Here is an 18,150-nt window from a genome sequence, read left to right on the forward strand (position 1 = left end):
TTGGCAGATGCCGGGAGAACGTTGCCTGTCTGGCTGCATTATGCCAACTGTGAATTTTGGTGGAGGAGGGATAATGGTATTGGGGCTGTTTTTCAGGGTTTGGGCTAGGCCAATTATTTCCAGTGAAGGGTAATCTTAATGCTTCAGCATACCAAGTGATTTTGGACAAGGGTATGCTTTCAACTTTGTGGCAGCAGTTTGGGGACGACCCTTTTCAATTTCAACATGACTGTTTTCCAGTGCACAAAGCAATGACTACAAAGACATGGTTTGATGAGTTCGGTGTGTAAGAACTTGACTGGCCCACACATAGCCCTGACCTCAACCCCATTGAACACCTTTAGGATGAACTGGAATGGAGATTGCGAGCCTGGCCTTTCATCAGTGCCTGACCTCAGAAAGGAACAAATACAAAGAAAAATCCCCCAGGACACTGCTTTAACCAGTAAAGATTACACACATTTGCACCTCCCTCTTTTAACATACTTCTTCCCTCTGCCTCGCCCACGGATCTGATAATTGATAGGATTCCTAGACTACCTAAATCTAAACTAACTCTGTCCTCTCCAACAGACAGTCTTCTCAGACTCCATTTTTTTTTCATATTAAGGAAAAGATACGCAAAGCTGCACTACCCTCAGCCTTAACCTTTATGCTCCTCGAAGATCTTTTTTTTCTGATATTTCCCCGTCCCCTCTGGCGGAAGCATATTATTTTGGTAGTATTTCTCCCTATCTTACTCTGAGACCTGCAAACATTCAATACAGGCAGGGTTTCCCCACTTGTCTCATTATCCACAGAAATGGTGTCTATTCTTCTTCTGTTGCTTCTCCAGTTCCTGCCCTATCCCTTTTGATGGACTGGAATACGCCTCACTCCAGGGCTTCCAAACAAATACTAAAGGAGTGGCTGTCTGTTGGAGCCTGATTGCTCTGCTATGTTTCTACTTATAGATTTCACTGTTTGAAATAATGCCTTCTGTCCTTAGCCCTTTTATTTTTTAGGTACTTTTAGGCTGTTTTTTGTAATCCTCCACGTTCTCTGAACCTCTCTGGACTTGTTGTGTGTTTAGTTAATTTGACAGTCTTCTGGGTATTTTTTAAGCTACTTTTCTGCCTTGTGCTGTTGAAACAAGTTTTTCTGAGAATGTTTTATATCATTGGTCTGATTTCAAGTTTCTTTGACATTCCCTGTTATATTTGTTTTATACTGTTTATATTTACTACTTTTAGTGATAATACTGCCCCCATAATGGTTTGCTTTATCTCACTGAATGCTAAGGCCTTGAACTCTGCCAACACACGCAGATTAGCCCTCCGCTATTATACCTCTTTAAAGTCAGATATCGTCACCAGTACAGGAGATGCATTCCCCTCCTCAGCTTATTATAGATACCCTACTTGTTATGTGTCAAATGGTTTCTTTAAACGTAATGGTGTGGCTATTCTAATCGGTAATTCCTGTCCATTTCAGCGTGACAAAAAAGTACCAGATAAAAAATGATGATCTTTAATTTTATCGGGTAAACTAGAACCTAGAAAAGTTACATTAGTTTTACTGTATGCCCCTAACTCAAACCAGCTGCTCTTCGGAAACTATGCCTTGCCATAAATAAAGTTAAAGCGTGGGACTTATTTTATCATATCATACTTTAGCTTGCCCCTGAATCATAATTAAATAGCGCCCTCCGCCCCACTAATCTTGCCTCACCCACCGACCCTAACGCATGTTCTTCTGCCTTTTTCCAGATACTCACTGAATTTTATCTGTACGACATCTGGACGGTAAAGCACCCTACTGTTTGGGATTTCACCTTTTTTTTCTCCCATATCCTTAGTTCATTTTCGCATATAGATTTTCTTTTATCCAATTTAAATGGTCCTTACAAAGCATTTCAAACATTGACATCCTCCATTTCAAATGATTTGTTCAAGCTCCTTTAATTTTGCACTGGGAGTCTTAGAAATAATGTACGCTGCTAATCACCAGGGTCTAGTAGGATCATTTTTATGACACTGAAGTGTTGCAAATCATGACTAACAGTCTTATATCCTATATGTACACTAATAAGCCGGAGGACACCTCTTTATCCAACTATTGGTGCATGTTTAAAAACAGTTGTGAGAGGCACAGTAATTCATGCTGCTGGCAGAACTAAAGCTAGAAATTCAGAGAGAGAAATCTTACGAAGGTCAAGTAGCAAGCATAAAAGCCCAACTTAAAAAAGACCCACAAAATTGCAAGATTAAAGCAGATGTGACTGAAACTTGTAAAAAAAACTGCAGTCAGCCTAACTAGTTCATATCCAAACTGCTATAGCACAATTTCATTAGAAATTTTATACCTGGGGAACAGGGCAAACAGACTTTTGGCACGAAAGCTCAGAGGAAAAAATGCTATTAACCTTATCAAAAGCTTGACTGATAATTAGGGTAAGCATATCCTTTAGATATAGCAAACCAATTTGCTAGTTATTATGAAAAACAGTATAACCTCTAAACCCATAAATATTCACCATTTTATAGACACTCTAGATCTTCGACTCTATCCTAAGAGTTAGCTGAATCATTGTGGTCTCCTGGGGCAGAAGATGTTATAAAACTGTAAAAGAAAGGGGGGAAAAAAAAACACCTGGCCTAGATGGCTGTACTAATAATTTTATTTCAATCTGAGTTGGCTCCAGCACTTACAGCATTGTTTAAACATGCCACCACCAATTCCTACTTCTCCAAGGAAGCTGCAATACTGGAAGCCAAAGTCATCACCATTACTGAACTGGGTAAAGAATCCCATTCATTGCCAAAATCATGCCCTACAGCTCTTTTGAATACCGATATAAAGATTTTTGAAAAACTTACTGCCAATAAATTAAATCTGATTCTTCCTCAGTTGATATAGCAAGATCAAATAGGCTTTGTGTTAGGTAGGCCAGCCCCTGACAATGTTAGACGTATCCTTAAATTGACAAATACCAAACCTCTAGCCAACAGCCCCTGTTACTGCTTTCTCTTGATGCGTAGAAGGCCTTTGATGGGGTCCACAGGGGTTATATGTCCTCTGTTCTTTCGAAATTTGGATTTACTAATCTCTTCAGAAATGCCTCATCTGCCCTGTATACTGGTACATCAGCACGCATATAAAACAGCTTCTTTTCTTCGTTCTTTGCTATTTATAACTGCACAAGTCAAGGATGTCCCCTTTCTCCCCTTGGTTTGCACTAGCAATGGAAACTCTGGCAGAAAGAATACGGAAGTCTGATCTGATCACTGGTATGCATCATAAACTACGTCTTTTCACAGACTATGCAATATTTTATTATAGTTTGTGTTAGACCCCGAGACCTCGTAGCCGTCCTTAACCCTCATCCTACAGGAATATTCCGACGTCCTATGATAAACTCAATAAAACTAAATCCAAAGTCCTAGCTGTTGCAACCCAATAACCCTCCCATGATGCTCTCTTCGAATATGCGGAAATCCCTCAGATTTAATTAACAGTAACTTCTCCCTCCTTTTGATTCAGTTTGATTCTGATAAAAACTATAGAACTACGACGTCTCGTGTGTAGGCAGAAAAGCGACAGTGAAAATGATGCTGCTTCCCTAAATTCTGTAACTTTTTTTGATCCATTCCTTATTTAGTGCCCCACCAAATTCTTAATAAGTTTTATCCCTTCCCTTCAATTGGAGAGGCAAGTATGCTAGGTTAGCAAATGAGAAAATGGCCAGATCCAAGTTTTATCCACACCTAAACTCGAATTTTACCAGATTGCCTGTCTGTTGGATCAGATTAGGATTTGGCTAGCTTTTGACCCACCCAAATCCTGAGCAGCTGTTGAGAAACATTTACCCCACTCTTTTCCTCAAGACAGTCTTGTATGGGTGAATAAAAACATCAAGACCTTTGGCATCCACCCAATTAAGAAGCATATGAGACTCAGTCTGGGATAAAATGCTACAACTAACTCCAGACTTTTTTCTTCCATCTCCTTATTTTTCGGTTATTGGTTTATCTAAACTGATCCCAAACTTATTTTTACAAATAATTACAGATTTGACACTGGATTCAATCTCAGGACTGCTGCCTGCCCACCCTGAAACTTCCTCTTCTGTCTGTCACCACATAGGAGTACCAGTGGTGTAGCCTCCTGGTATAAATCCTTCATAACCTCTTTAGATGCACATAAACTGACTATTCAACTTTATTGGGAAATGGATCTCCGGATATCCTTGATGGAGGAGGAGTAGAATTGCATTTTTCAAAATATTATTAAAACGATCAAATGCATTAATCATTCAAAAATGTTAGTTAAACTTATTCATAGAATGTATATGACACCTGATAAGTTAAATAAAATTCTGCCTAATGTTTCTAAATTTAGTTTGACAAATTGTGGTGAGATTTGGAGCCTTCATATTTTTCTGAAGCTGCTCACAGATGCAAAACCTTTGGTCTGAAAACTTTGACTTAATTCATTGGCTTGTAAATATGATATTGATGCTCTTTTACACCATTACCCCCACAACTCACCACTCATCACTACATCATATATATATGTCCTAGGACATTGCCCCTAGAGCTGCAATTGCCCAATATTGGAAATCTCTGTCCCCTCTGCCTATTTCTGTAATCCTTGTCAAATTTTAAAAAAGTTACAACATGGAGACCATAGGTTGCTAATTCACATCTTCTGCTACATCTCCCCTGATTAAATGGCTTGATTGCAGCACTTACTGTACTGATCACATAAGCTGGGTACACACTGATGCAATTATCATGCAGATCACATGATAAACGACCATTTGGTAAAATATTGCATCTGTGTACGTTTCCGCGATCATGTTATATCATACCTAAGCACATCATATCATTTGATTTCGTTTTCTAAATGTCCTAAAAATCCCGATCAACAATGGAACAACATCGGACAGATGTGAACGTTTTTATGCAATCACGACCAGCATTGTAGGCAGATATCTGTAGAGTGTACAGAGTCACGATCTTTTCAGCAGGTGGTTATGAGAGTTGAAGATCACTGATCTGAAGGTAAACTGTGTAAATGTGTATGCATGAATTGGAACGATCATCAATACTATCAGACGTTTGTAAAATCATTACAGATATCACATATGAAGTAATTTCCTATTGTGTGTACCCAGCTTTAGCCCCTTCACTTTCCTCCTCTCCTCTGTGAATATACTACTAAGATTTTGTTTATAGCCATGCATATTTCATTTGTGCTCTCTGATGTACTTTTACGGAAACTTGCAACTCATTCCCTGCAGTTGTTGCCTCCCTTCTCTGCTTTCTGTTCATTTGTTTGCTTTCTGTTTTTATCTTGTAAAAAATATATATATATGAAAAAGTAAGTAGATAATATTTGTCAAAAATATGAAGCTTATGAAAAAATTGATTTACTTTCTATGTTCGTCATAACTGGATACTATCAAACTTTCAGCTTGAACTGTAGCTTCCACTGTGTTGGTCAGAAGAGAGTCCTCTGGCTACATCCCTGGACAGCAGACCAGCAGACTAAGAACTGCTTAACTTCACTCTGTTTCTGTTTGGGAAAAACTGAATATGATTCAAAAAGGTACTGAAAGTAAAACATAACAGTTCAAGGAAGTCCGAACTTCCGTCTGGGCAAATAGTATAACACAGTATGTGGTCATTTCATCCAAGCAGCCCTTTTGATGGAAAGAAGACAACCAAGAAATCCACAGTGACTATGGGCAAACACAGCTTCCAGCAACCCTTGTGAGGAATGAGTACAATATACAATTTCAGAGAGTGCCCACAGTAAAAGGTTTTTGTAAACTCAGAGCCCACAATCTCTGGTGTAAATAGGAAAATTATGTAGCATCTACAAACTCTTTTTGATAAACGGGTAATTTTCCAGTACTACCTATCAAAAGAAAATAGTCTTTTACTCCAAACTCTTTCTGGTAGAAAAGCGGTCAAGAGCCTTCTAGGAAAAGAGACTACAGCCAAGTAGTTTAACTTGGGTATGTGTTTTCTCTAATTGCACATACACTGAAGAAAATAGAGGGAAGCAGTGGAATTATTAGCAATTAGCATCATTTTGGTATGATACTCCATAGAACAACCATAGCCTCTACCGACTAGATCATCAAGGTTTTTCACCCAAGTTTAGAGAATATCGCTGTGTTGGTGTGAAGATTGAGGAGTCAGTGTTTGATTTCTTCTTTTCTTTTTTGTTTGCCCCCCCCCCCCCCCCCAGGTTCGATTGTTTGTGTACATACCATTTGTGTGAGCTACCATGGAGTCTGAAAAAGAAATAAGCACATTTTGTTTACCTGAATTTCTTTTCTTTGAGGAACTCCATGGCAGTCCCAATGTTTCCCTCCCATGTTTCTGTGGATATATTTTCCAGAGACTGTTTGGGAAGTTACTTGAAGATGAGGACGGAAAGGAAGTCACACTATATACCTTCCAGGGGTGTCCACTTTTTCCTGTCTCTACTGAGCTGACAAAAAAATAGCCTATTTTCCTTTCCCTACTTCATGGCATCCCTTACAATGGGATAATCCCTAATCAGCTAGTGTAGACAGGACCAATTTTGTCTCACCTGGCCCCTATATAAGGCAGCTCCTCCTCTTCCTCAGTGTCTTTTCTTCCTGTCTCAGCAGTGTGTAGAACAGGTAGTGTAGTGAGTGTTGTTTTATTTTATTCGAGAGGTTTTCTGGCTTCCACTGAGCTGGCTGTTGGAAGTCGTGTGCGTCGGTGCAAAGTGTGTGTCATGCACCCCGGAAACGTTACAGGAGCCTGGCCCCCCTGAACAATTTAAGCAGTTCTTTTCATGGATGGTTAAAACAATGCAAGAGTTTCAGGCCCCAGGGACAAGATCCCTATAGCAGAAGATATGGAGGAAATGAGGGCAGGGCCATTCTCTGAAACATTCAGTTCTGCTCAGGAATGGGATTTGGAGTCAGATAGTGAGGATGAAGTGAAAGAGGATCCCAGGATGTTTAATTTGAATACTGTGAATGTTATACTTAGGCATTTTAACAAATCTTTAGGTGTTGAGGAGCCAACTGTGCCAATCAAACCGCAGGATGCATTGTTTTCAGAGCACCAAGTAAAGTCTAGAGTGTTCCATACGCATAAGGTGGTTAAAGACTTGATTGCTAAAGAATGTCAGGCCTTAGACAAGAGTCATCCTAATATGGGGAGACTAAATCGTATGTACTCTTTTCAGGATGAAGATGTGCTGAAATGGTGTTCTGTGCCTAAGGTGGATTCAGCCATAGCTGGCTTATCCTCAAAGACCACTCTCCCATGGGATGATGGGGTCCATTAAAAGATGCTATGGATAGGAGAATGGAGACTTCCTTCAGGAAATTACACATCTCCTCAGGCATAACCCTAAAGTCTGGGATAGCCATGGCTTCGGTAGCTAGAGCCCTGAGGCTGTGTGCCAGTACTCTACATACAATCTATTTATCTTATCCTCAATGACTGTCTCTTCTTAAATCCATAGAGGTTATGCAGAAGAGCATTGATTTCCTGTCTGAAGCTTCGTTGGATACGATTGTTTTCTCTTCCAGGAGCATGACCTCGGCAGTTGTAGCGCTCTGGCTACGTCCGTGGGCAGCAGATCATCAATCTAAAAGACGTCTGACAATGCTTCCATATGAAGGCAGTTTCTTGTTTGGTGAAAAACTGGATAATCTAATGCAGAGGCTTGCAAATGTTAATCGTCTACCACAAGACAGAAAGGTGAGACGTTTTCTCTCTTATTCTCCAAAACAGTTCAAGGAGGCCTGTGCATATAGGCCAGGGAGACAATATTCTAGGCATCAAGATAATATGGCAAGGCAGTCCTTTCGGCCCTTCAGACCAAAAAGGGGGAAACAAGGACATCAAAGATCCCAATGACTATCTACAGATCCAGTCTCCACTAGCTCCAGTGGGTGGCAGGATATCATGCTTTGTAAAGGTTTGGATTCAGACCACACAAGACAAGTGGGTCCAGGAGATAGTCACCAAGGGCTATGCCATATAATTCCATACCTACCCTGTAGGAAACAAGTTTATACAGCCAAGTCCTTCGTCCTTCCTAGAACAGCAGGCATTGCAGGAAAGCCTAAGAGGCCTGGTGAAAACAAAAGCTATCGTACCAGTACCGTCAAGTCAGGAAAACAGGTGCTTCTATTCCAGACGGTTCCTCATCCGGAAACCATCAGGTGCCTTCAGGACAGTACTAGATTTAAGGGAGCAAAACATTTCCGGATGGAATCTATCAATTCAATTCTCAAACCAGTAGAAACAGGAGATTTTGTGACGGCAATAGACTTAAAGGTTGTATATTTTCATATCCCGATTACATTGTCACCAGCAGTTTCTGAGATTTTGCATTCAAGGATGTCACTTCTAGTTCACTTGCCTCCCGTTTGGCCTTTCCACGTCTCCAAGAACATTCACCAAGGTCCTTTTAGTTCTCATAGCGGCACTTAGGGAAAGAGGAGTGACTGTGTAGCCGTATCTGGACGATATTCTAATTTCGGCAAAGTCAGAAGGAGCAGCCTTGGAGGTTACAGCCTAAGTAATCCAGTTTTTGCAACAGCACGATTGGTTAGTCAATGTATCAAAAAGCCATCTGAAACAGTCACAACAGCTTGTGTTTCTAGGAGTGCAAATAAATACAAGAACAGACAGTCTGCCTCTCTTAAGAAAGGACAGACAAAATCCAGTCCTTAGCACCCCAAGTTCAAATTCAACCTCATGTGTCAGCGCAAACATGTCTGCGCCTCCTAGGAATGTTTTCCTCAACAATAGGAATCCTCCCGTGGGCAAGATGGCATATGAGAGATCTTCAAGCAGACCTCTTTGAGCAAAGGGATCGTACAGTGGGGTCTCTAGACTCCAAAGTCAACCTCTCAAGACCGGCATGACAGTCCTTACGTTGGTGGCAGCTTCCAGACTTGAGAAAGCAAGGTGTGACTCTCTCAGAACCAGACTGGTGTGTCCTTTTCACAGACGTCAGTTGGTTATGAGACCTGGGGTGCTCACATGCAAGCTATGGTCATGCAGGGCACTTGGCAAGACGAAGAGAGATTTCTTCAGGGAACATCTTGGAGATGAGAGCGGTCTGGCGTGTTTTCCAGTACTTCCAGGCCTATCTATGAACCAAGCATATACGAGTGTTCTCCTACAACAGGACTGTGGTAGCCTTCATAAACAAGCAAGGTGGTACCAAGAGCTGGGCAATGTTGGCCTAAATAACTGCATTAATGGAATGGGCAGAGACGAACCTGAAATCTCTTTCAGCCCTTCACGAAGCAGGCAAAGACTACGTAGTGGCGGACTACTTAAGCAGACACCAAGTCCACCCAGGAGAGTGGGAGCTGCACAAAGAAGTTTTTCAACTTGTACAACGCAGATTTGGAATGCCACAGATGGACCTGATAGCCAAAGGAAGCAATGCCAAGGTACCCCTCTTCTACTCCCGTAACAAAGACAACAGGGCCCTAGGTATAGATGCCCTGTTAATGAAGTGGAACTTCAAGCTGGGGTATGTGTTTCCTCCCTTTTCAGTCATTCCTTGGGTACTCAGGAAAATAAGGAAAGAGAAGGTGGAGGAGATAGCAGTCCTCCCGGTGTGGCTGCGGCACCCTTAGTTCGCTGTAGCACGGAGAATTTTGCTGGAACATCCATGGCCATTGCTGGTCAAGCCAGACCACATACATCAGGGTCCAGTTCTACATCCAAATCCAGACTCCCTTGATTTGATGGCGTGGAGACTGAGCGGCGATTGCTGAAATCCAAAGGTATCTCGGATGAAGTAATAGACATTCTTATTCAGGCCAGGAAAAAGAATTCCTCTATGATTTTATTACAGAATTTGGAAAAAATTAATTTGTTTGGAAAGGGACATGGCGAAGGATCCCATGTCTGCCAGTGTGCCCGATGTGTTAGTTTCCGCTACATTAAAGGTGCAAGTATCTGCTCTTAGCCTCCTTCTTGATATCAAGATTTCATCTCAAGGTCTCGTCTTCCAGTTTTTTCAGGCACTGAAGAGGTTACGACCGAGGCTCAAACCATTCTTAGCCCCCTGGGACCTTAATATTGTCTTGGACGCCTTAACAGCTTATCCTTTTGAACCCTTGCAAGACATGTCTCTCAGGTGGCTGACTCTGAAGGTGCTCTTTCTCGTGGCAATCCCTTTGACTTGTCGAATAGGGGACATACATGCGTTATGGTGTGAAGAACCCTTCCTGAATATCTATCTACTCAAGGTTGTATCTTCCTTCCACATCAATCAAGAATTGATTCTGCCAACTCTCTACCCTCATTCAACTAATAGTGACGAAACACCTCTCCATACGCTAGATGTGGTCAGAACTATATCTGCTTACATTATCAAGACAAAAAAATCATAGGAAGACAAAGCAACTATTTGTATTTCCTGAAGGTCCTTGAAAAGGACATGCCCCATCCAAACCCACATTGGCGAAGTGGATCAAAGAAGTGATTGCACAGGGTGAAAGGGCGTGAAGTACCTAGGATACTGAATGCGCATTCAACTAGGGCGGTATAAAAATATTTGCTTATTTTGTTAAAAAGTGTTGTAAAAGTCTGTACACACTCTTTTAAGGACGATTTTGAAGTTTATGCAATTAAGACTGCTCTTTTTGCTGAATTACAGCCATTGAATGGGAAATTGTGATATTAATGTAGCTAGACTTCATGTTACATATGCTATTTCCATACATCACACATAAATCAGCCTAAGGGTATTGTTAACAATGCAAGGGACACAATAATGCATATACATGATTAACTTTACCAAACTGCTTTTAAGGAACAAAAAAAGTAGAATGTAGTTAAAGGCTTTAGCTCATTACTTTTTTATGAGCAATCTTATTTTGCTTGTAAATGTAAGCAAGGTGTTTCCTTTTCTTATCCAATGTTTTGAATCATTAACATGCATTACTAAAATGTTTTGAATCTTTATCAGAGGGAAATCCTGACTTCAATATCTACAAGAAATACTTTATGTATTAGTTCAGGTCATATTTATTTCTCTTCCATTGTTAATTCGGAGTGTCGGCACGGTGCCTCTTTTATCATGCACGTAGTGTTATTGGCTACATAACTGGTAAATTAAAATTGTTCCATATGACCTACTGTAGACAGTAAGTAGACAGATGTGTTTTAGTTCATTAATAGTAATTTAGCAACAGTTTTGACAAAAGTACTATGCATAAACATGTGTAACTGAATGAGACTTGACATCTGGCCAGGTATTTCATGGTTTTAAAGCAGGAGACCCAAATTATTTTCCATCTCTCTCTCTCCCCCTTCTCCCACCCCTCTCTCCACCCTCTCTCTCTCCCTCAACATATTTTTTCCTTTAAGATACTAGGTGTAGTAAAATTGTAGTTAGTATCTATTCTCAAGAACACAAGTAATACAGATGTATCCGAGTTGAAGTTTTACATTGACAACATTTGAGACTGTCCTGAGACAGTGCTGGAAAACTGAAACCAATTGAAGTATTATATATCTTGTAAACCCTTCATCTGCTATGGCATTCTTACACCAGAAAGCCTATAACTTTTATATCGGTAGTCTCATGTACACACACACTCGGCACCCTTGACTTATGAGGACCTCAAAAATATAAACAATCTCCCCGCTCCATCTCAGACTCACTCTTGCTGCCGTCACCAAGTGCTAATTTAGGTGCCCTCTGGCTCACCACATTTGTCACAGAATCAATTAAGCTGGAAAGAGGTTGAGACACTGCTTTTTTTGTACCCAAAAGAACATTAAAGTGGTATAGCTAAACACCAGCGGTATTGCTAAACATCATCTATTCTGTAAACAAAGTTTATTAATAGATCTAAAGCATTAGTGACATTGCTTACTGCAGAAAACCGCTGGCCCTGCTAAGGCACTAAAGTTAAAATACACATGAAAGAAACTTGCAAATAATGACATGCCACACGTATGTTCGGATATATATATAATGTGTGTGTGCGTGTATGTGTGTGTGTGTGTGTGTGTGTGTGTGTGTGTGTATATATATAATTATTACTCTTTTTGTTATTCTTGCGTCACTAGGGTCTAGTGACATCAATGAGACAAGTGCTGCAGGGATTGCACTAGTTCCTAGTGAATTCTTAGGTTTCTTTCTCCTTAAATTGGTTCAGCTGCTTCCATCGGATGTAGATTATGGTTCCTCTTTATGTCCTCTTACTGAATATTTTTTCCATTTCTTTTCTTTTTTTTATTGTAGGTGTAGCAAGCAATGCCATTGCTCATCCATCTTCACAAAATATACCTGCTGTAGACCCATCTCTGTACAATGCACAAAAACAAGGTATGGATTAAAGTGAAGCAGGAAAAGTATGATTTGAATCTTGTCTTTGTGTTTTTACAAATACATAGCTGTTCAATTAAATAGGTGAATTAAAGCAATTAAATTGTATGTCTGAATATATAATCCCTATTAGGCTAATACAAATATTTTATATACTTATTTATATACATTTGTGTGTGTGGAATTATCCAAGTTAAGTCTCACTCAGATGAGTGCACAAGATCTTCAAATTAAATGCAATTTTATTCTGCTTTCAAACTTTTTTTTTCCATTTTATTTATATGTCTCCTATTGATAAGAATGATTTATGACACATACCTTCAGGACTGGAGTGAACTTTTTGCTGCAAAAGTATTACGTGATTTTTTTTTTTTTCGTATGATACTTAATCACCTTGTAGGCACATTCCTAAGTTGTATAACCTGTCCTTATAACCAAGAGTTTCCATACCATTTATAAATGACATTGCTTGCCTTTGGACGTTCAGGCTCGCTTACCTAGGGTGTGACGATCTATATGGTTTTATTTTGTATTTTATTTTCTTCTTGTGTGTCCATGTGTTGAGTAATTTGACATGGGAGGTACCTGTCTAATCTGTACAGTCAACTGTACAATGTTTGAAAGATGTAAGAAGTGTGGGGAAGCTGTGTTAAAGGATGCTTTTATCTGCTCTCAAGAACCCCCATGTGTAAATAGCCTTCCTGGTCCAACTTCAATAAACATTGCAACTTGCCCCCCATAAATAGCTCTGTTGGCAACAATGAGTTCTGTATTTACATAGCTTTTATCTTCCATAAATAAACTGTTTTCAGCTAAAATAATAAAACATTCTTAGAAAGAGCATTTGTAATGAAAAAAGTCATACATCTTGTTCTAATATTGTTGAGTTGCTGTCCACAACTGCATTGAATATTTAGGCATGGTTTTACCAAATACTAACAATATGTGGAGAAAAAAAAACTACATTTTCTTCTACAATTATATACCTTTGAATACACACTAGGTTACCATGCAACTGCTTGAAATTGCCTATTGTTGGATAATATATGATCCACTTTTTGTTCCACTGTAAATCCTTTTTCATCAAGGATTTACCCAGCATAGTTCCACTTAATGTGTAATGTGTATTTTTGCTACTTAAACTTTACATATGCCTAAATTCCACTTCATTGTCCTCTTAACAGCCTAGACTTAATACATGTTGTTATTTCTTTGCAGAGAGAATATGCTACGAGTTCTTAAAAAGGGTAGCAAATTAGTGGGAAAATTACGGAGCACCTTTGATGAAAAACTCAGAGAGGGGCGGGCTTTCTAAACATGTCGAACACTTGAATAATATAGTAATCACTTTTCCCTCCTGACTGGTGAACCTCTCATGATATTTTTCCAGCCATGCTTACAGGGTTTTATAAGAAATGCAGAAATATGACCTCACACACTTGGCTCTGAGATCTGGTTCTGTAAAGTTTTGGATATGTGCCACTTCTAATGGGAAGTAATCTGTTTTCTCTGAGCTAGCCCTAGATTATGTCATTGTGTATTGAAGTTTCTAGTAGAAGATTTTCACATGCTATTGTATTAAAATAATGCGTTGCTTCAGCTATGCCATAAGAAGAATTATAGTATAGTACAGTTTATATGATTTTCGGTTTATTTAAATGATTAAAGTCATTGCCAATGGTCAAATATGACTGGTAGTCCATCTAGGGAGTTGCTGAACCTACACAATACATATAGGTGTGCCACACTGCCATTTATGTAAACCAGCATGGCACTTTAGGGAAGTACATTACATAGCTTTGTTGCAGTTTCCCAAAGGGCTATTCCACAGTCACAGACTAACATTGGGAGAACAAATCTCCAGGTTTTAATTTTTGTAACTTTGGACATTTTTCAAAGAGAAAAGAAACATAAAATCAGGGCATCACATAAGGATGCGCTAATGATGTCCAATAAGTTTTAACTATTTGAGTTAATATTAACACTTGTTCAACATCAATGTATTTGTGATTATGGACTAACATGTATCAGACAGTGATATTTACTATATTAACTACAAAAGACATTGTTAAAATAATGTGAATTGAGAGACGCTTTCAAAAAAGTTTAGTGACGTGTATTAGATGTAGAAAATGATGAAAACGTGGTTGTGGTAAAATATTTATTGCACCTTTGAGGAGGTAATGAAAATAACTTGTCACAGACTAAATTGGCAATGGTCACGGATAAACATTATCAAAAATCAGTTTGTAAGTTGCCCGAAACTCCATTTACCAAATCTTTTTTTTTTCTGGTTTAAATTAATTTATTGAAACCGTATTGGTTTCACAGTGTTATGGAAATTAATAAAATAACATATCGCATTAATACAAAAACACTGATAATTTGAGCACTTGGTTATCTCAACATTTCATTAACAAACTGATTTCCCGGTCAGTTGAAATTCATGTAACCAAAGGTTTACTGTAGAAATACTTTTAGAGCAGACTAAAAACATCCATAATGCATGGATATAATCTGCCTGCTTCCAATTCACAAAACAGTGCAAAATAAAATTTGGAAGCTGCTCCTTTAGCATCTTGACTGCACTGGAAACCGTTTCTTCTACCTGAACACACATGGCTCGTCCTTCACTGTGCCTTCTGCATTGCAGCTAGTTATTTCACATGAAACACCTTCCTTTTCAGTATTGCGTAAAAACTCAGCCACTTTGCCTTTATCAACAATGCATTTATCTAGTGCAGAGCTCTTAACATCACACATCAGATACTAGATTCAATTGCGGAACGTTGGGGGAACAGCTCTATATTGGCATAACTGAACAAACAGGTTAGATGGGGATTTATGACACTGAGGGACAGCACCTTTGGTTGCGTTTCAAAGAATTTTGGCTTTCCAATTTTCACATATGGATGCTTTTTTTTTTTTTTTTTTTTTTTAAAAGAGTATGGCATTCAATAACTAACATGATGAGGTTACAGCGCAGCATTTTTTGTTTCAGTCATAATGTATTCCTTCCTACCAGGGCAACAATGACTAATGTCATATCGCAGAAAGAAATCATTCACTTGCTCTTTTAATTCAAGCGCAGAAGGATAAATGATCACAAAAATGTTTCTTTTTTTTCTTCTCTGGCAAATTGTTCAGAAGAGAATTCATAGCAATGATCTTTTTGTACCGAGCAACAGCTTTTCCAAGGCTGAGGACTGGATGTGGCTGCAGGTGTTACTTTGTTGTCCAACCTCTTTCCTCGAGGAAAGGATACGTTTTGTGGAATAACAACAATTTTCCTGTTTCTTTATTCTATCTGATGCTGACTGGCAACCCCGTGCTGTAGCTTTTCGAAGTTTGTTTTTTTCCCTAATAGCAGCCTTTGTCTCTTCATCCATGCGACCGGAAGAGTTTTACCTGCTGAGGTTTTTCCCATATTTATACATTATAACACTACTTGAAAAATAAGTGACTGTGTCTCAATAATTAATTTAATTGCATCACAGTATTCAAAAATTATAGATTTGTATCTGTTAGAAATTGCCGCCTCTAGTGACTCTGATTTAATATCTTATCATATATTCAAACAGTCAAACAATATATCACCTCTATCTTATCAGGAAACCACTTTTGACCACCTTTACCTGTCACAAACCGCACATTGCGCACTTGTGACTTGGAAGCTTACTGTAAGAGAACACACAGGATTCCAGCCTAAATCTTGCATTCACCTCTCTAAGGTTACAGATCTAATTGGTCCCTTTCCCAACACAGGCGCATACTTCCACACTTCTCGCCAACTGCCACCAGCTACGTCCAAGGCGCGTAGCAAACCTATGATTTAATTACCAAATTGCGCACATTCTGTGCTCTGGTAGTTAAATTAGATAACACTTTACACACTGGTTTTCTAAATGGTTAACCCAGCCAAGCAATCTATCTCTTCTAAACAAGCAGTGAATTTATGTAGAGAAATAAGGACAGCACTTATTAACTTTTCGATTACCAAGAGTGCAATGTTTACAGATTATAAAAAACAATAAATATGCAATTTTTTATTTGTATGTCAATTGTTTAAATTATAAAAACTAATTAGATGAAAGTACAGAGCATAATTTACATATAATTTGTATGTCTGGGGCAGGCAGAAGAGATGGACAGTCCTTCAATTAGATTGATCCCCAAGAGTTGACAATTTGTCCCTTCACACCACAGGCTTTTAAGCCAACTGAAATGGAACGACATTCAGAGAGGCCATGTTGATGCTAATGTGGAGGTGGAAATGTCCCCTGGGTGTCAACTACGGTTTGCTCAAAAATATTCCAAAAGTTTTGACCTGTCTTAACGTTTCTCAGATATATCCCAGAGACATACCTCCCCTGTCAATAAACCGGTCATAACCTCCCACACATTTAAATACCAAACATGATGGGATTATAACAATATGAAATGCCTTTCTCAAAGACCTGTGACTAATGCAGTTCCCTGGTACCGCTGGTACCTATAATTTAAAACCCTTGTGGAATTTATGCCCCTCAGTATGGAGTGGCATACTGATTTCACAAAATCTGAAATATGAAAGTATTTTCGTTAAAGTTACTATTTCTATATTATGTATTGGCCTAAGCTGTTCCTCTGTCATCTAGTTCTCCCTAATTCACACCTCACACCTAAGGGGTACTTTGTTTTGTACAATGCCTTATTAGACCGTCTCCGCTAAATAGAATATATGTCTGTGATCTGCATTTTTTAATTAGTTTCCTGACACAATGTCTACTGAACCTAATTACCTCCCACTGGGCTAATTGACCAAAGTTTTATCTGTGGGGAAATCATGGTCATTTATATTTATCAATTTAATACAGTATTTTATTTGGAGCCCTGACATATAACATTCTATTTAGGCCCTCATCCTAACAGTATCCCGTAACAGGGCTCTATTTAAGTCACACAAACCATCTTTGAGGTTGAGTTTAGTTTTCATGTGCTCTGTGCAGTAATTTAAATAAGGGTCTACATAACTTGGAATTCAATTGTTAGGTGTTTAAGTGTTCGATAGAGGCAGGAGAGAAGTTCAAATGACTATACATCTATTTGAATATAACGTAAACATCCATTGTAACCGATGATCATATACAATGAAAACACAGCTTTCTACTGATTTATAAACACAGAACAAAGTCTCTAGGAAGTCTCTGACAGCTGTAGTGAATAAATGATCTCCAGAGACACTGGCAGTTTGTAGTGCTTTACACAGTATTCAAAACATTTGCAATCTTTGTAATGGAGAATATCCAATCTTCATGATATAACTAGAGATAGCAAAAATCCAAGCGTGACTAAGACAAGCCCAGAGCCCCTCATTGCTGTAATCAGTAGGTGAAGGTAAAGAAAGATTCCATCCTAGTCAGCTGATCAATGTTCAAAATGCTGTATTAGAGATCATTTTACGCAGGGTGTCAGAATGCTGAGTTGGAGTAGTAATGCTGTTTGCCTAGGTACAGAGTCGGAACACTTTTTGTATGCCTTTAGCCAGGGAAATAGAGCCAGAATTGAAGCTGAAATCAATGAAGTGAAGAATCCTAGAGCGGAAACTGTACATGCGTCCAGCATGAACTATCACTGACAAAGCTGCATAGTACAGGAGGGACTTTTAAACTCCAAAGATCCAATTGGGTCAGGAGAGAAGTACACCTTAATTTAATGAGACAGGTGTACAATGACTCATGCTCACATCAGCTAAAGAGATAATCCAAATATACTAATACAAATATTGACTGTGAACACTGAAATGCTTATGTTAGTCCATGA

At 39.0% G+C, this 18,150-nt stretch overlaps 1 protein-coding gene across 1 annotated transcript in view; it reads left to right on the forward strand.

Moving 5' to 3' along the window:
• Positions 1 to 18,150, forward strand: part of VTA1 (vesicle trafficking 1) — a 207,857-nt gene that overhangs the window by 168,553 nt on the left and 21,154 nt on the right. Inside the window, exon 7 of the mRNA XM_075203567.1 lies at positions 12,265 to 12,348. Within this exon, the coding sequence (XP_075059668.1) occupies positions 12,265 to 12,348 (84 nt within the window). The remainder of the gene's footprint in view (positions 1 to 12,264; positions 12,349 to 18,150) is intronic.

The sequence above is a fragment of the Mixophyes fleayi genome, chromosome 3 (assembly GCF_038048845.1).
Source record: "Mixophyes fleayi isolate aMixFle1 chromosome 3, aMixFle1.hap1, whole genome shotgun sequence".
Taxonomy (NCBI): domain Eukaryota; kingdom Metazoa; phylum Chordata; class Amphibia; order Anura; family Limnodynastidae; genus Mixophyes; species Mixophyes fleayi.